Genomic DNA, 16,746 nt, shown 5'->3' on the forward strand with positions numbered 1-16,746 from the left:
ATTCACAGCGTGTGTATTGATGCTCTCTGAAGATTTTGACCACATGGGGCAAGTTATGGAAGGTACATGTCAATGTGACAGATGGATAACATGCATGCTAGATAAAATGTAGGTTAGCAATTCCAGTGGGTGCTATAAGAATTGAAAGAACCATTCTAATGTGATATGCACAGATGCTCTCTGAAGATTTCAACCACATGGGGCAAATGGCTGCTATTAAAATACTTGCACATGTCTTGGTCAGCTATAGATGGTATGCGCTTAGCGTTATTTTATGAAATGTGCATGCGTGCAAGGCTATCATCGGCTGAGAGTTGTGCGCAGCGCGTACACGCATGTACTTTCCCATTGTTTAGCATCAACAATGGCGGTCGATGACGCTTACTGCAATCCATCTATTGAGCTTCAATAATAATATGATTCTTGCTTCATATACTTTTTCAGTTGTTGTTACTTGAGAAGTATCGTGTGGTCAGGAGACCAGCGAATGAGCGATCGTTCAATGTATTCTACAGTCTTATAGCAGGAGCTGATGAAACTACAGCGTAAGTTGTTTTCCCATGTCTCTTCGAGTTTCAATTTGACTCAAAAGGACTCTGCGTTTATGATGCCACTTTTGCTCAAAAACACTCGGTTGACAGACAAACTTTCAACCTCTCACATGATCACTGCATCGGTGTGCCAGACCACAGTAGGACAGTACCCGCAAGCAAAAAAACGCAGACATTGGCTGGGACATGTTCGCTTGCGTCTGTCAGTGAAAATGGAAATGTCACAGATCCAGGCACTGGGCCCAATTTTATAGGGGTGCTTAAGCACAAATAAAGTAGCTAAGCACAGCAAAATTATGCTTACTACAATATTGTAACCAGTAAAAATGCCATTTCTCATCTCATATGACTTCATTTCGATAGGCAACATTTTACACACAAAAATTACACACAAAAACAATGACGCTTTGTTTTTGCTGAACATTCTTGTATAATAACTCTATACATGTGATAATTGTACTTGCAGGAAAGAGCTGTTTCTGAACAATCTATCGGCTAGCAATGTTTATGTCACTCCACTGGAGAGGGTAAGTTAACACACTACCATAATCAAGCCACACCTAAACAGATTGAAAAACTATGTATGCTGGAGGGGTTTTGGGATGGGGGTTGTTTAAGCACCCACTTATGACCTTTTGGCCAATCAAGTGATAACCATGGTTGCTTTTTATAGCTACTAATGTTAGACGGATGAATTCATATGCTTATCATACAAATATTCCTCTTTATAATAAGGGTAAGATTTATTTTTCCTGTTTTATATTTTGTTTTACCTTTACACCAATGTGTTATTGAGCATTGCACATGTATACTCTGAAAAAAAATGCATAGGCAAATAACTTGGTGAGATTGGAAACCATAACCTTTGCGTTGTTAGAGCAAATCTCTTAGCACTAGACCATCAAGCAAGCCCAGTGGCTAGGGGCAGTTTGAATCCTATGTTAGCAGGAGGTAAAAGACAACGATTTAAAGGTACATGTAGTGGACACTATTGGTAATTACTCAAAATAATTGTTAGCATAAAACCTTACTTGGAAACGAGTAATGGGGAGAGGTTGATGGTATAAAACATTCTGAGAAACGTCTCCCTCTGAAGTGACAAGGGTGTTTTAGCTTTCATTATTATCTTGCAACTTCGATGACCGATTGAGCTCAAATTTTCACAGGTTTGTTATTTTATGCATATGTTGAGATACAGAAAGTGAGAAGACTGATCTTTGACAATTACCAATAGTGTCCACTGTCTTTAGGAGATGTTATTATTATTTCCTGTTTTTGGTGTGTAATAATCTCATTCACTCTCCCAATTTGTACGTGGTCATATTACAGTCCGAAGACAGACAGCCTGCAGTGACTGCATGGAATAAAATCTTACATGCTTGCTCTGTACTGAGTTTCTCAAGTGATAATTGTAAGACGCTGTGGTGTGTCTTGGCTGCAATTATACATATAGGAGCAGCTGGGGCTGTTAAAGGTACGTCTTAAATATTTTCTTCTTGAAAATAATGTTTAATAAATAAATAGGAGATGGCTCTTGCAAACTGCCTACAGTCTCCTGACGATGAATAGAGCAAGTAACTACAGCAAAAGTAGTTGTCCCAGCCGATTCTACTTTTCACCAAAGTAGTAGTTAAAAAGCAGGACAGTTTTTTTCAGAGCTGAGAAGTCTCCCGTATTCCGAGAATCTACTCTGCGGTAGTAGAGAAGTCTTTCGATTTCTGAAAAATCTATTCCGCAATAGATGAATATAAAGCGAGACAAGTAACCTACATGTACCTGGCAAATAGATTCACACATGGTGTTACCGCAAACAGATATATAATGCTTACACAAACCAAAGTGAAATGTGGTGTAAAATCAAAGGTTTTTGGCCTGGTGTTTCAGCCCTACATGTAGCTGAGTCTAGCCCGGTTCACACTTCTTGGGAATGCTTTGTGCGATGCATATTTGACATCACAGCTTTGTTTTCGCTGCAAATGTTTCGCAAGAGTTCTATTCAGCACAGCCCAAATCTTGCGACCTACTTTCTTTTTGAATTTGTGACTTCAAAATGGTTTGTACACTGTAGGTGTTTTAATGGCACATGGCTAGGGGACAACTATTAAACCTGGTTAACACCAGGGCTAGTAGGAAACACATGGGGCACTTCACGTTCCAATACGTGTGAGACTTCTGCAGTCAGGACCTTTAGCTCAAACTGAATTGTTGTAAAAAAGACCACCTTTTTACCCATGTTTAAAAGAATTATTTTGTTTAATATGACTGTAGGGTCGGGAAGCAACAAAGCTCAGTTCCGCAAACCCTCCGAGGCCCAGAAGGCGGCTAACCTCCTCGGAACCACCCTGGAAGAGCTCGCCAAGAACACCTTCAGCCCTCGTATGATGGGGAATGCATCCCGTAATGCACTGAGACCCGTTGCTCCTGAGCCTACGATGGATCAAGGAGGCACGGCCCAGGAAGCTCTGGAAGGGATGATGGTTGGACTGTACGGAGAGCTGGTCAATGCAGTAGTCGCTCTCATTAACAGGTAATAGTAATAATAACAATAATAAAAATAATAAAAATGAAGACTTGTAATGCGCGCATATCCAGTAAATCACTTCACAAACAATGTATACATACAATTTAATTAGCAACGTTATTAGCTGAGTAAATTTTTATTATATTTGAATCATTCCTGCGTATTAAAGAAAAATTAATAAATTAGGGACAATTTTCTGCAACCTCTGCTTCTAAAATGGATCCCTCTGCAGAATTATTTGTTTGCATCCAGTTCTTGAAATCTATAAATGTAAAGATTTGTCTTTTCTACATAGCCAGTGCAGTTTAATGGTATCAAATGGTTGGTCCACTTACCAGAAAATGTTGGCAAAAGTTCTTTTCTTGTGTTCCCCTAAACATTTTTACAATTTCTTACACATCATTTTCCCCTAAATATTTATATCGTATCTTGCAGGTCTCTATCAAGTTCCTATCGCACAATGTCATCCATTATCGTTGTGGATCTGCCAGGGTTTCAGAACCCAGCAGCGTCTGGACGGCAAGGCGGTGCATCGTTCCATGATCTATGTATCAACTACGCACAGGAGAGGATGCACTTATTGTTCCATGATTCCATGTTCACTACCCAACAGGATAAATATGCACAGGTACGCCTTCATGATCTTATAATAATATAATATCGAAGTCTTATATAGCGCACGTATCTACCAAACAAGGTACTCAAGGCGCTGAGTATATACAAACTTTTAGAAAGATCGGTTATTGCAGTGATGAATTCTGAGACCCTATTATTTAGCACTTTGTAAGGGTTTACAAGGTGCTATGGCGCATACAGCAGCCACAGCCAGGAACACCGGGGCAAACCCCTTCTCTATTCGATTAAGTGTACTGGGTTCTTGTACATGTACATGCGTTACACAGCACATGGTACCAACAGCTTTACGTCCCATCCGAAGTATGAAGCAATGGATAAGAGTCTTGCTTAAGAACACAAGATTTGAATGTTGTATAAGAAGCCTCTATTGTAATTATTATTTTACAAAACACAATGTATAATTGATATTTTGGTTCGCAGGAGAACATTGATTGTGAGTTTGAGCAGGCAGAGTCTACACCAGACAGCATGGTTCGTCTCATGGACAAGCAGCAAGGGATGGTAAGATTCTCTTACTTTCTGTTGTTTGGTTCTTTCACAGTTTTCAAAAATAAAAAAATTGTTTATGAGATATCGCCCAACTCATAAGGCCAAAGGCTGGATTGCTTCTTCAAGGTGAGGGATACACTTAACTGATTTGGGCTGTCGACCCAAATCAACTGCCACCAGGGGCACTTTGCCACCTACTCCTAGGGCGGAAACAGGGTTACCCCATTCACAGTCCTTAAGGACGTAGGCATGATGTATCATCCACTAGGAGCCTGGCTGGTAGAGCAGAATGCACTACCTTCCCAACTTTTTCGAAAGCAACAATGGTTTAGTGCCACGCCCAAAACTTCACAACTTTTGTTTTGTTTTTATGATTTCTATCGAAATTGTATTTATGAATGAGAATAAAGTGTCTCTGTCTTTAACTGCCGTTTATTTTGCCATGTAGATGCGGACTTCTAACATGGACCTCCGAGATGTAGATCAGAAAGGGTTGCTATGGTTACTGGATGAGGAATCCATCTTCCCTGGAGCCAACGACGATAGCTTCATGGAAAGGATTTACGTACACTACGGTGAACAGGCCACAAAGAGTAAGTCTGTTTCCAAATAAACACATTCTTACCTTGAATGTTCAAGGTTATATGAAAATCTAACTATGCATACCTGTCGTCAAAATAATGAGTGTCCTGGGACGTTTTCTAACATGATAAACACTAAATGAGAACTGCTTTCAATCATTATAAATTTTAGTTTATTTTTCTAGGGTGAGTTTGATTATTCAACCAATACTTAACAGCTTGTCATTGCCTGATTGGTCTAGTGCGCTGGTCTCAAGCTCTGGTGTTTGAGTCCTGGTCTTGACACTTGTGTCCGTTAAGCCTGACCATTGGTGCTTCGTCCTTCTGATGGGAGTTAAAGCTGTAGTTTCCATGTGTTGTGTTATGTATGTAAAAGGAACTCACTTACTCTTACTCCTAAGAGAAGGGGTTTGCCCCTCTGTTTCAGGCCGTGCCTGCTCAGTGTGTCGCAGCACCTTGTCTTAAATTGTTTTTTTTTGTTCCAGTGTTGTGAGCACCATTTCGGTAGTTACATAATGTAACTCTGATATTATTATTATTACATCCAAGTCATCTTGTGACATTTCCTTCCCTTGCAGAGGATGGTTTACTACGAGGTTGCAGAGAGAAGAACAATTTTATCTTGAATCATTTCCAGCAGACGACACCAATCCAGTATAACTCGACCGGCTGGCTCAAGGCATCCAGAGAACATCCGGTGGTCAGAATGGCTATCGTTATACTCCAAGAGTCACAAAAGTAAGTAGTCTCTAAAAAGTGCAAAAATAATTTTCACTATTCCACCTATCGACCCTAGCAAGTCTTTATTGACCCTAGTAGAGTTTATATCAACCAAAGTTTTTATCAGCCTTGGCAAGTCTTTATTAACCCTAGCAGCGTTTTGGTTGACTCTAGCAGAGTTGTTACCGACCCTAACAGAGTTTTTAGCAACCCTAGCGAGTCATTATTGACCCTAGCAGAGTTATTATCAACCCAAACATATTTATTTTTTTAGTGGAGTTAAAAAAAGGCACATACATGTAAACTTACAGAAGATACAAGGGGTGTGCAAGCAAGAGTTTTAAGAAACCTAACTGAGTTTTGCATAGAGTGAAGTCATGGACTATTATTATACGAACCATTGTCGACCATTGTAGACCATTTGTTTCTCAATGGATCCCGTCGCAGTATCACACTTACTTTGTTGTCATCTCAATAAGTTCATTTACAAATGTTACTTTTTAAGATTTACTTTCTTTTGTCTAAAAACAAATAAACTTGAAAACCTGAATAAATTGGTTTACCCTGCAGGACTTACATCAGTAGTTTATTTGTGAGTTTGGCTGGGTCATTGCCCAGTACGATGGTGGGGTCAGTGGCTGGCATAGAGGGCAGTTCGTCTCTACGCCGCGCATCGAGCATCAGGAGAGCATGGTCCAGTGGTACTGCGGCCATCAAGAGGAAGTCAGTCTGTCTTCAAGTCAAATTCCAAGTGGTGAGTTTGTGGCTGTCGGCAAGATGTGCTCTTGTTCATTTGATTGAAGTCGGTGATCTTTAAAAAAAATATTATTTGTGTTATCCACACCTCACATTTTTATTTGTTTGCATTGTTTCAGTATGTATACCATTTTTATTTATTTTTATTTTTAATATTGTCCAAGGAATTTATTGTCTAAGCCAAAGGCTGTGTAAAACTAGCCCTGACTAATTGTATGTTTCAAGTGTAAACTATGTTCCCAGGCCTATCAAATTAGGACAAAGAAATACCCCACAAGAAGGGCATCCGCAGGGCTCGAATTTCACGCTGGACCGCAGGCCCGAGGCCAGTGATTTTAGCTTCGGTCCAGTAAACTTTATGCCGAACAAGTCTGGCGGTCTTGTGTTTTTTTTATGCATACTAATATAGTTACTATTACAAATAATTATATGAAATATATTATCTTTCAATAAGAAATGTATTTCAATCTCATTTAAAATAAAAGTTTTTGTTTTACTTGTCGTCAAATCAGTGTTCTGAGCACGCCTTCGGAAAGTCAATCCGTCCTTTTTTCACGTGCATCAGGCTGCATACAAGTTTTCCATGTGATGTGTTGGTACCGGGCGCGGCGGCACACCTTAGTACAGCGATGTTTGTTTACCACTGACCATGTGTAAAGTCTGATACCTTACAAAGGAGTGTTGAATTTGCATTAAGAAGGTCTGGTTGCACTACCACACATCCATGTGTTGCATGGATTAAAAGTAAGGTCTTGTTGCCAAAGGTCTTGCTAAGTATGGCTACCAACAGTGATGAGCTTCTGACTACTGCTGTCAAATTTTGTGTCAATCTTTTTATGACGATCTTTTTATGAATGCTGCACGTTGCAGTGTTTTGTTGGTGATTTGCCTGTCAAATCGGATTTTTTTTTTTTGAGGCGGCGAGAATGACGCGAAGTAGGTATATGGAACTTTATTGATTGGGTTTCACAGCAAAAAAAGTCTCCTAAGGGATGAAAAAGGCCTGCTGTTCTATTGTGTTAACTTTTTTTTTCCTAATAAAATTTTGGTCTTGTAAAAAATCTTCCGGTCCAGTAAAAATTCTGAGCAACAAGCCCTGCGGTCTTGTGGATTTTTCCCCCAAATTCGAAGCCCTGCATCCCATTTTTCGTTTTTAGTGAGAGGTGGTTAAAGAGACTGGACAATATTGGTAGTTGTCAAAGACTAGTTTTCACAGTTGGTGTATCTCAACATTTTAAATACATAAAATAACAAACCTGTTAACATTTGAGCTCAATCGGTTGTTGAAGTTGCGAGATATTAATGAAAGATAAAAATACCCTTGTCGCACCATGGTCACACAAAGTTGTGTGCTTTTAGATGCTTGAATTCGAGAATTCAAATTCTAAATCTGAGGTCTCAAAATCAAATTCGTGGAAAACAAATTCTTTCTCGAAATCTACGTCACTTCAGAGGGAGCTGTTTCTCACAATGTTTTATACTATCAACCTCTCCCCATTACTTGTAATCAAGAAAGGTTTTATGACAATAATTATTTTGAGTAATTACCAATAGTGTCCACTGCCTAGCCAGGACAACAAAAATTATGTATAAAAAATAAAATTTTTGTTTTCATTGAACAGGACGGTATCGTAGACTCGCTGCGTCGTACACATCTCCACTTCGTCCATTGTCTCTTACCCCAAGTAGATGCCGGACTCTGTGAGCTAAAGAACCTTACATCCAAGTCCCCGACATCTCCAACCCCGACTTCAGACGGGCTCATCAACGTCCCACTCCTCAGGAACCAAATCAGATCATTGGAGATTCTAGAATCAACCAAATTACACAAATATGGTGAGTTTTTCTGAAACCCCCTGTTCACGTCCTGGCTGTCACCTTTGGGCAAACTCTTTAACAATTGATTTAATGTTGCCAGCTAATATAGAGTGACAAACCTAATTACATTAAACTGGTTTACAGGCACTTTGTCAGACTGACTTTCACTGGTTAATTTTAAGATATGATTTAGTGAAACACTTTAGTTTAAAGACACTGGACACTATTGGTAATTGTCAACGACCAGTCTTATCACTTGCTGTATCTCAACATATGCATAAATAACAAACCTGTGAAAATTTGAGCTCAATCGGTCATCGAAAGTGGGAGATAATAATGAAAGAAAAAACACCCTTGTCACACAAAGTTGTGTGCTTTCAGATGCTTGATTTCGAGCCCTCAAATTCTAAATCTGAGGTCTCGAAATCAAATTCGTGAAAAATTGCTTCTTTCTCGAAAACTACGCTACTTCAGAGGGAGCCATTTTTCACAATGTTTTATAATATTAACAGCTCTTATACTGGTTACCGAGTGAGTTTTTATGCAAACAATTATTTTGAGTAATTACCAATAGTGTCCAGTGCCTTTAAAACTTTCCTAACCGTCAGTGACTTTTTTCAACTGCCCTCATACACCCTCTTTCTTACCATGGGTGACTTAAGTTGACTGCGCTCATAACCCCCTTTTCTTAATGTACATGTACATGTTCATGTACCATAGTTGACTTCACCCATAGCAACTCTTCCTTACCATCGGCTATTTGTGTGAATTGGGGCCGATAATATGCAAACTGTGTTCCAATCATAAAGATAAAACCATTGCAGCAGGGCTTGTTAAATACAGATAAACACCAAGTGAAAAACATCCCGAAGACCTTGTTACATTTATGCTTTATGCCACACTTTCAAAGTATTGGTCGAGAATGACCCAGCGTTGAAAATTCCTGGAGAGAACTGTGTGTGCTCTTCATATAGAGCTTGGACATGCAGGACCATTCACCTACTTTCAGTTTGAATGATGATTGTTCAGTTTAAAGGCAGTGGACACTATTGGTAACTTCTCAAAATAGCTATTAGCATAAAACCTTACTTGGTAACAAGTAGTAGGGATCGAGAGGTTGATAGTATACAACATTGTGAGAAACGGCTCCCTCTGAAGTGACGTAGTTTTCGAGAAAGAAGTAATTTTCAAAAAATTTGATTTCGAAACCTCAGAAAAGCACACAACTTCGTGTGACAAGGGTATTTTTTCTTTCAATATTATCTCGCAACTTCAACGACCAATTGAGCTAAATTTTTCACAGCTGAGGTTTGTTATTTTGTGCATATGTTGAGTTACACCAAGTGAGAAGACTGGTCTTTGACAATCACCAATAGTGTCGAGTGTCTTTAATTATATCAATGCTAAAAAATAATTTATTCGACCCAACTTTGTTTTTGTTTTCAGGTTTTCCTGAGAGTATGTTATTTACTGAGTTTAGTCGGAGGTTTGATTTATTGGTTCCTGCCTCTGCCAGGACGACGGAACCACAACTAGATGAGAGGAAGGTAAGTTGCAGTTAGCATTTCATTAATTACAGTTACTGACTTACATAGCGCACAAACAAGGTGCTCAAGGCACTTAGTATACATGTACATGTACAAACTTCAGAAAGATAGGTTATTGCAGTGATGAATTCAGAGACCCTATGAGTTAGCACCTTTTAAGGGTTTTGAAGGTGCTCCGGCGCATACAGCAGCCACAGCCAGGAACAACGGGGCGAACCCCTTCTCTTTTTGAAAAGTGAACTGGGTTCTTTTACATGTATGCGTTACACAACACATGGGACCAGTGGCTTAACGGAGACCACCAACATAGAGATACTGTAGGTACATGTAGCTCAGTTGATTGGGCTCTGGTACATCAATTTTGAGGTCATTGGTTCAAATCCATAATAGACCGTATTGAATATGACGTCATGCGGCTGAAATATCTGACCGACAAGATGGCGACTGTGTGTGAGAGTGCTTGTGTGCGTGCATGTGCCGTAGAAATCAAACCGGGAAGGTTGCGTCCTGCAAGCTTCAATGATGTACACGTTTGGACGCGCATACGGTTTGCAAAAAGGGGTTATTCAATACGGTCTACATACATCGAAAGCCTTTGGTTAGCTTTGTTATAAACCTTGTATGTGTTTTGTTTTGATTTAGGTTGGCGTCAATATACGTGCAAAGGTACTTGTACTCAGTCACAATCTCAACATCTTATTTTTAATCTTTCCGGAAATCAAAAAAAAATTCTCTTTTTATTGTATAAACATTGAGCACTTAATTGTTGCCTATAAAATTTGGGCCATTGCATGGTGAGGTATCAATGTATATTTGTGTTAACACCATGTGTATATCTTCTTGCTGTGTAGATTATGTTATTTTAAGAACATGGCTTGCTATTTCTAAAGGCCCGGTCCCACTGCAGTGATAACGAGAGCGATAGCGATAACAACGCAAAGAGAACGCATTCCATTGGTTGAATGAGCGTGTGCCCATTCTGCGTGGAGCAATTCAACCAATACAATGCGTTCTCTTTGTGTCTTGATTGTTATCGTTTTTTGTTATCGCTGCAGTCTGACTCGGCCTTTAGAGTAGTCTCCCAAATTCTGGAGAAAAAAAAAGGTTCTTAAAAGAACATAATTTACCCAGCAAGTACATATACGCATGGTGTTATCGCAAACCAAATGCACATTAAGTGGTTGTCTTCACACCAATTTCCAAAGCGAGCAGCTTCATTCATAAATATATGCATGCTTATCATAATTTGGGGCATGGTTGGCTTGTGCGTAAAGCAATCGCCTCTCACCAAGGTGACCCTGGTTCGATACCCGGCCAGGGCCATATGTGAGTTGAGTTCTCTGCTGTGCCACGAGGGTTTTCCAGACATCCGGTTTTCCTCCCTTGGGAAAAATCAAACACTTTCGATCTCTGTCCGATGCTCTGTGGTCATAATGGGTTGATGCTGCTGGCTGCCCACGGGCGCCCTTGCTTGCCGGCTTCTCAAACACATTGTAGCCGCGTCCGTTGCAATTCAGCTCTAAGCTGCGAGTAATGATGATTAGCCTCCCAAATTATTTAAACGATTATAATTTAAAACCCGCCCTGTCAGTGACAAATCATCTGCATGTTTAACAATCCTACACAAAAATTAAAACACCTAAGATCACTCCACATACTCAACCTGGGTCTCATCAGAAACTACTTACACTTTAAGCCCGGCTCATACTTCCTGCGAATGGGATACGAATTTTGACGTCACAAGTGCATCGACTAAATAGCCGTGTGATGCCAAAATTTGTATCGTGTTTGCATTCGCAGGAAGAATGAACTCGGCCTTAAATCAAGATGCTACCAAGCAACTTGTTCACGCCTCTCTGACTTGACATGGGGAACTCTCTTCTATATGGTCTGTCTAATAATTCAACTAATTGCTTGTCTCGTCTTCAAAGTATTGCCGCTTATGTAAGTTGAAACCCAACCCAACACTGGAGCACAAATCACAGCGATCATACAAGATTTACATTGGCTATCCCTTAAGGACAGAATCATCTTAAAGATCTTTGTGTATATGTCATATCGCTCATCAAACCATATATTTCAGATGGACTCCAACCACATCTTTCCAACCCCCAGTCTATGCGCTCAAATACCAAACATCTTTTAAGGAGACCCCTGGCCAAAACATGAGGCTAAAGAACTTCTGCTGCCCCATTATTATGAAACGACTTACCAAATCATATTAAATAATTACTAAAGGTAATATGTAGTTATTAAATGTTGTATTAATCTCAGTGCAACAATCATTTAATGTCACTTTTGCCACCATTTCTTGACACATTAAATTCCTAATATCAAAAATTTTGATTCTTTTTATTAGGGCCCTATATTTTGAAATAATTAATTTGGCACCTCATGTTATTTTCTCTACGGTTTTAAAACTGTATGGATTGTTGTTGTTAAGCACACAGGAGCATGTTTCAGGGGTGGAAGCTAAATAAGTCATCATTTTCATTATAAATTGAAGCTTTATTCATTTATTTTGTAGGCCGTGGAGAACGTGTTGAAACACTCTGATCTGGATGCACCTATGTACAGGCTTGGTCTCAGCCAGGTAAGATATCATTTTCTTAATATTATTCATTTTCTTTATATATACCAACTTGTCCTTCTTTATCCTGCCGTCTATTTCACCAAACTCTTCCTAACTTAGGATTATCTTAGAACTTAGGAAGAGTTAACTTCCGTATCGGAAGACGTTAGGACGCATTGAACCCATCCTAAGTTAGGACGGGTTACTCGTCCTAACTCAAGATATTCCTAGCGTTTCGTGAAATCGGCTGCAGGTCTTTGAATCTAGGGGGTAAATAGGAAGTGTTGAAACTCTTAATCTACAATGTAGATGCCTCAAATGTGTAGAATAATTTATTTTATTTTATGCTAGGATCTTTATAAATATAGATCCTCGCATAAAATTTGAGGTTGTGATTGCAGAGTTCACACAGAAGATGTCTTTTCATTTGCATCTGGGGGTTGTAGACAAAGTGTTGAAACTCTTTAAAGACACTGCCGTCTAATTTCACAAAACTCTTCCCTAACTTAGGACTAATCTTAGGACTTAGGACGAGTCCTAACCCTGCACTGTAGCATGCAGACCTTAAGTCACCTGGAAATAGATTTGTTTTTCTTTCAAACATAAGAGTATATGCTTACATAAAACAATTTTTTCAGTAATTGCTTGTCACGATTTATATGTTTAAAAAATATATAAAGTTGTTTGGGGGGCTGACTCCACCTACCCCTTTTGTGACGTCAATCGAGGCAGACTTTGCCTGCAATGCGTATAGTAAACACACGTGCAAAGTACATGTACGTCCAAGTCGTGAGTTGGTACATTTCAAAAAGTGTTTTTCTGCATTCAGCAGCAATACACCTGGTCGGCATTGCCGGAAAAAACATTCAACATTTTTTTTTGAAACCTACAAACTCACGACTTGGTCTGCCTCGATTGACGTCACGAACAGCGCCCTCTCGGGTCGGGGTCTACTCTTAAATTTGTAAATAACATACATGTAAGAAATGATTTTTTAAAACCTTAGTTAACTGTTTATTCACATTCCACTCATCAAAACACATATGTTTAGTGGCAAAAGCTTTATTTTGAAAAAATACCACTTCCAGGTGACTTAAGATCAATCCTAAGTTAGGACGAGTTACTCGTCCTAACTCGAGATAAGACGAGTCCTAACTCTTTGTGAAATCCACCCCTGGACACTATCGGTTATTGTCAAAGACCAGTCTTCTCACTTGCTGTATCTCAACATATGCATAAAATAACAAACCTGTGAAAATTTGAGCTCCATTGGTCGTCGAAGTTGCGAGATAATAATAAAATGAGAAAAAACACCCTTGTCATTCGAAGTTGTGTGCTTTCAGATGGTTGATTTCTAGACCTCAAATTCTAAATCGGAGGTCTCGAAATCAAATTCGTTGAAAATTACTTCTTTCTCGAAAACTACATGTTCATACGTTACTTCAGAGGGAGCCGATTCTCACAATGTTTTATACTATCAACCTCTCCCCATTACTTGTAACCAAGTTAGGTTTTATGCGAATAATTATTTTGAGTAATTACCAATAGTGTCCACTGCCTTTAATCTTAAGAACTATTTAACATCTATTAAATCTATAACTAGTAAACTTGCCGTTACAACCATGTGTAAATGTTTTTTGGGAGGTGCGTTGACTCTGAAAAGAGTTGGTGGGAACTTGATGTTTCGAAAAGTAGGCTCTACTCGTCTTCTGAAGAATGCTGATGATGCTTTATAGCATAAAGTAGTGTTGGAGTGAAGCCTGTTTGGCTTGGGAAGAATTGAAGCTGTTCTTGACTGTATGCATAACTTTGTTTATCCAATAATGCAGTATTGTTTATCTGAACTTGAAAATATATTGTTACCTAAGCTTTGCTTCGTTTCCTGTCCAAGTGTACTCGTTACTTTTATGGCGTCAAACATTTGGCATTTAGTTGTTGTTTATTCCGAATCTGGATATTCACAAGTATGTGCAGACTTCACGTTCAACTTTTAATGTTTTTGATTCTGTTCCACCCAAACCACTATATGGCAATGACATGTGAGGTAACAACTAGTGTTTCATGCCATTCTTTGTTTATGATGAGGTAAAACACTAAGTAGAGGAGTATTTTCTACTCTGAGTTACTTGTCACAGGGGATTTTTTTTTCTCATCAGTGCTTGTTCCCCCTTAAGTTAAATTGACATCGATCGAGGGGAGTGGAGTCGGAATTGGAAGTCAAAATTTCTAGATAATTTGCTGTACAGGGGACAGAATCTCACGGGGATGGGAATAACTCTCAGCTGCCGCTCGTTAATCTGAAGGTCGTAGGTTCAAATCCCGCTCTACTTGCTTTTTCTTTGTTCAACCCAAAGTTATTTCTATTTTTAAAGTCAGTGGACACTATTGTTAATTACTCAAAATACTTATAAGCATAAAACCTACTTGGTTACGAGGAATGGGGAGCTGTTGAAAGTATAAAACATTGTAAGAAGCGGCTCCTTCTGAAGTAACGTAGTTTTCGAGAAAGAAGTAATTTTCCACAAATTTGATTTTGAGACCTCAGACTTAGATTTTGAGGTCTCGAAATCAAGCATCTGAAAGCACACAACTCCGTGTGGCAAGGGTGTTTTTTCTTTCATTATTATCTTGCAACTTCGATGACCGATTGAGCTCAAATTTTCACAGGTTTGTTATTTTATGGATATGGTGAGATACAGCAAGTGTGAAGACTGGTCTTTGATAATAACCAACAGTGTCCATTGTCTTTAAGTAGACTGTCAGGCTGGCATTGTGATGTCTTTCCTTGTGTTCCTCCTTAGGACCCTGGTTCAGAACCTGCCAGGGACATTATTTGGATTGGGTTTTTCAGTCCCAACCTGATTGCATAGGTTTTTCCCTGGAATAATTCTCTTGGACTTTCCTCCTACATTGTGCATTTAAAATTGAAACTTCCTTCATTGGCTAGTATTATGATCAGCCCAGAATATAACTAAACTGGCTATTCTCAGAATCATTGGCCTCAAATCCAAAAATGACAGTATTGCCGAAGCTTATTTCTTTTTGTATCACCACAGCCACTGACCTGTTTGCTTTTCCCTTTACCATTGCACAAGTGTGTCAATTGCTTTGTTGCATTGTGAAGTGTACTTCTTTCTTTTTATGAGGTCGGACAATTTTTTGACATTTTTATTGTTGTTTATTGAGAGATATGTTCTAGAACTTACAACTTTTGTGCAGACTGCCCTATTATTTTCAAAGCTTCTTTTTTCAATGCAAGTCCAATCAAATAACCTTGTAGTAACAACCTACTAAGACGTCTGAGCCCTTTTTATTTCCAACTTTATTGTGCAGATGTATAAAAACAATCTGAGAGGGGGATTTTTTTTATTGGGTTTTTCTATCTGAGGTAAAATTTATTAGCAGACGTATTTTTGCAGTATTTTAAGGGTGTATTTTTCATCACCACTTCCTGCTGAAAAGAAGTTTGTTTTGTATTGCCATTGCAGTAAATGTATGTTGATTGATTGGTTTAGTGCATTAATTTATTGCACTGAGACATTGGAAAGTGGTGTATACAACGTACATTAGGTGCAATTTTGTTATTATTTTCTTTTACCAATTGTTTTTTCAACCATTGTCTTTTGACCTTGCATGTCTAAATAACAACTATGATTTATTGTCTATTATTTAGCAATGCCTTGAAAAAATAGTTAACCATATACACACATACATAAAATCCCCCAACGTGTAGCATATATAATTAAAATGCCATGTTGTCATGGTAACCGTTTCCTCCCCCATCCCGGTAAGACATCCCTTTTGTGAGTATCACAACTGAGATAACCATTCGGCAATAGTCAGTCTGCAGATGTCTTATGGACAGCATCCGTGCTGTATAGTTTGTTATTATGATCTAGTGTCAATGGATCAGTCATGGGTCGTGTACGGTCATTGAAATTCTGAAGTCGGAGTATCCGGTAAGATTGTCGTGTACGGCGAACACTGAAATGTTGAAGTCAGTGTACTGCAAGATTGGAAACTACTTTGTGGGAAATCTAATGATAACAGCCATGGATCCTGCTCGAGAGTAATTGAAATATCACATCGTTTGTTGACGTTGGGCCATATCAACTGGCTAAAAATTGATGGTTTTGGTGATCACGGTTGACAGAATGAGCGGAGCAAGAAATGGTCGGAGGATGCACGCAACTAGTGATTGTATCACAAGTTTAATGGAGAAATAACCTCAAAGTAGCACATCAAACTGATCGCCCAAGTGGTTCAGTACAGACTTCTGTCAGAGTGTTTATCTGATATATTTTATACCATTCTTTGACTGGAATGGATCTGTACGATCTGAGCTGTGATAGTGCAGGTTGCTATCACTATACAGTCGTCATTGTTTACTTTTATGTCAAACATCTGTGCTAGTTTACTGGAAGGAATGTGTAGACATTGAGCCTGGTATGCGATTTATCAGGGTTTTTCATCGGTCTACATGTACCTTCAGCTTTTCTTGAAAGAGGTTGAACTGCCATCACTGAGATGAAAGACTTGGCCGATGTTTTGACTA

The 16,746-nt window shown here is 39.0% G+C and overlaps 1 protein-coding gene across 1 annotated transcript in view; it reads left to right on the top strand.

Annotated features, from left to right (window-relative positions):
* Nucleotides 1-16,746, top strand: part of LOC117290131 (unconventional myosin-XVIIIa-like) — an 82,822-nt gene that overhangs the window by 36,043 nt on the left and 30,033 nt on the right. The window contains exons 8-20 of the mRNA XM_033771387.1: nt 445-545; nt 1,018-1,078; nt 1,881-2,025; nt 2,820-3,078; nt 3,508-3,700; nt 4,129-4,209; nt 4,646-4,790; nt 5,357-5,516; nt 6,069-6,252; nt 7,877-8,090; nt 9,519-9,619; nt 10,262-10,285; nt 12,147-12,212. Of these exons, the coding sequence (XP_033627278.1) occupies nt 445-545; nt 1,018-1,078; nt 1,881-2,025; nt 2,820-3,078; nt 3,508-3,700; nt 4,129-4,209; nt 4,646-4,790; nt 5,357-5,516; nt 6,069-6,252; nt 7,877-8,090; nt 9,519-9,619; nt 10,262-10,285; nt 12,147-12,212 (1,734 nt within the window). The remainder of the gene's footprint in view (nt 1-444; nt 546-1,017; nt 1,079-1,880; nt 2,026-2,819; nt 3,079-3,507; nt 3,701-4,128; nt 4,210-4,645; nt 4,791-5,356; nt 5,517-6,068; nt 6,253-7,876; nt 8,091-9,518; nt 9,620-10,261; nt 10,286-12,146; nt 12,213-16,746) is intronic.

This window comes from Asterias rubens, chromosome 5, assembly GCF_902459465.1.
Source record: "Asterias rubens chromosome 5, eAstRub1.3, whole genome shotgun sequence".
Classification (NCBI taxonomy): Eukaryota; Metazoa; Echinodermata; class Asteroidea; order Forcipulatida; family Asteriidae; genus Asterias; species Asterias rubens.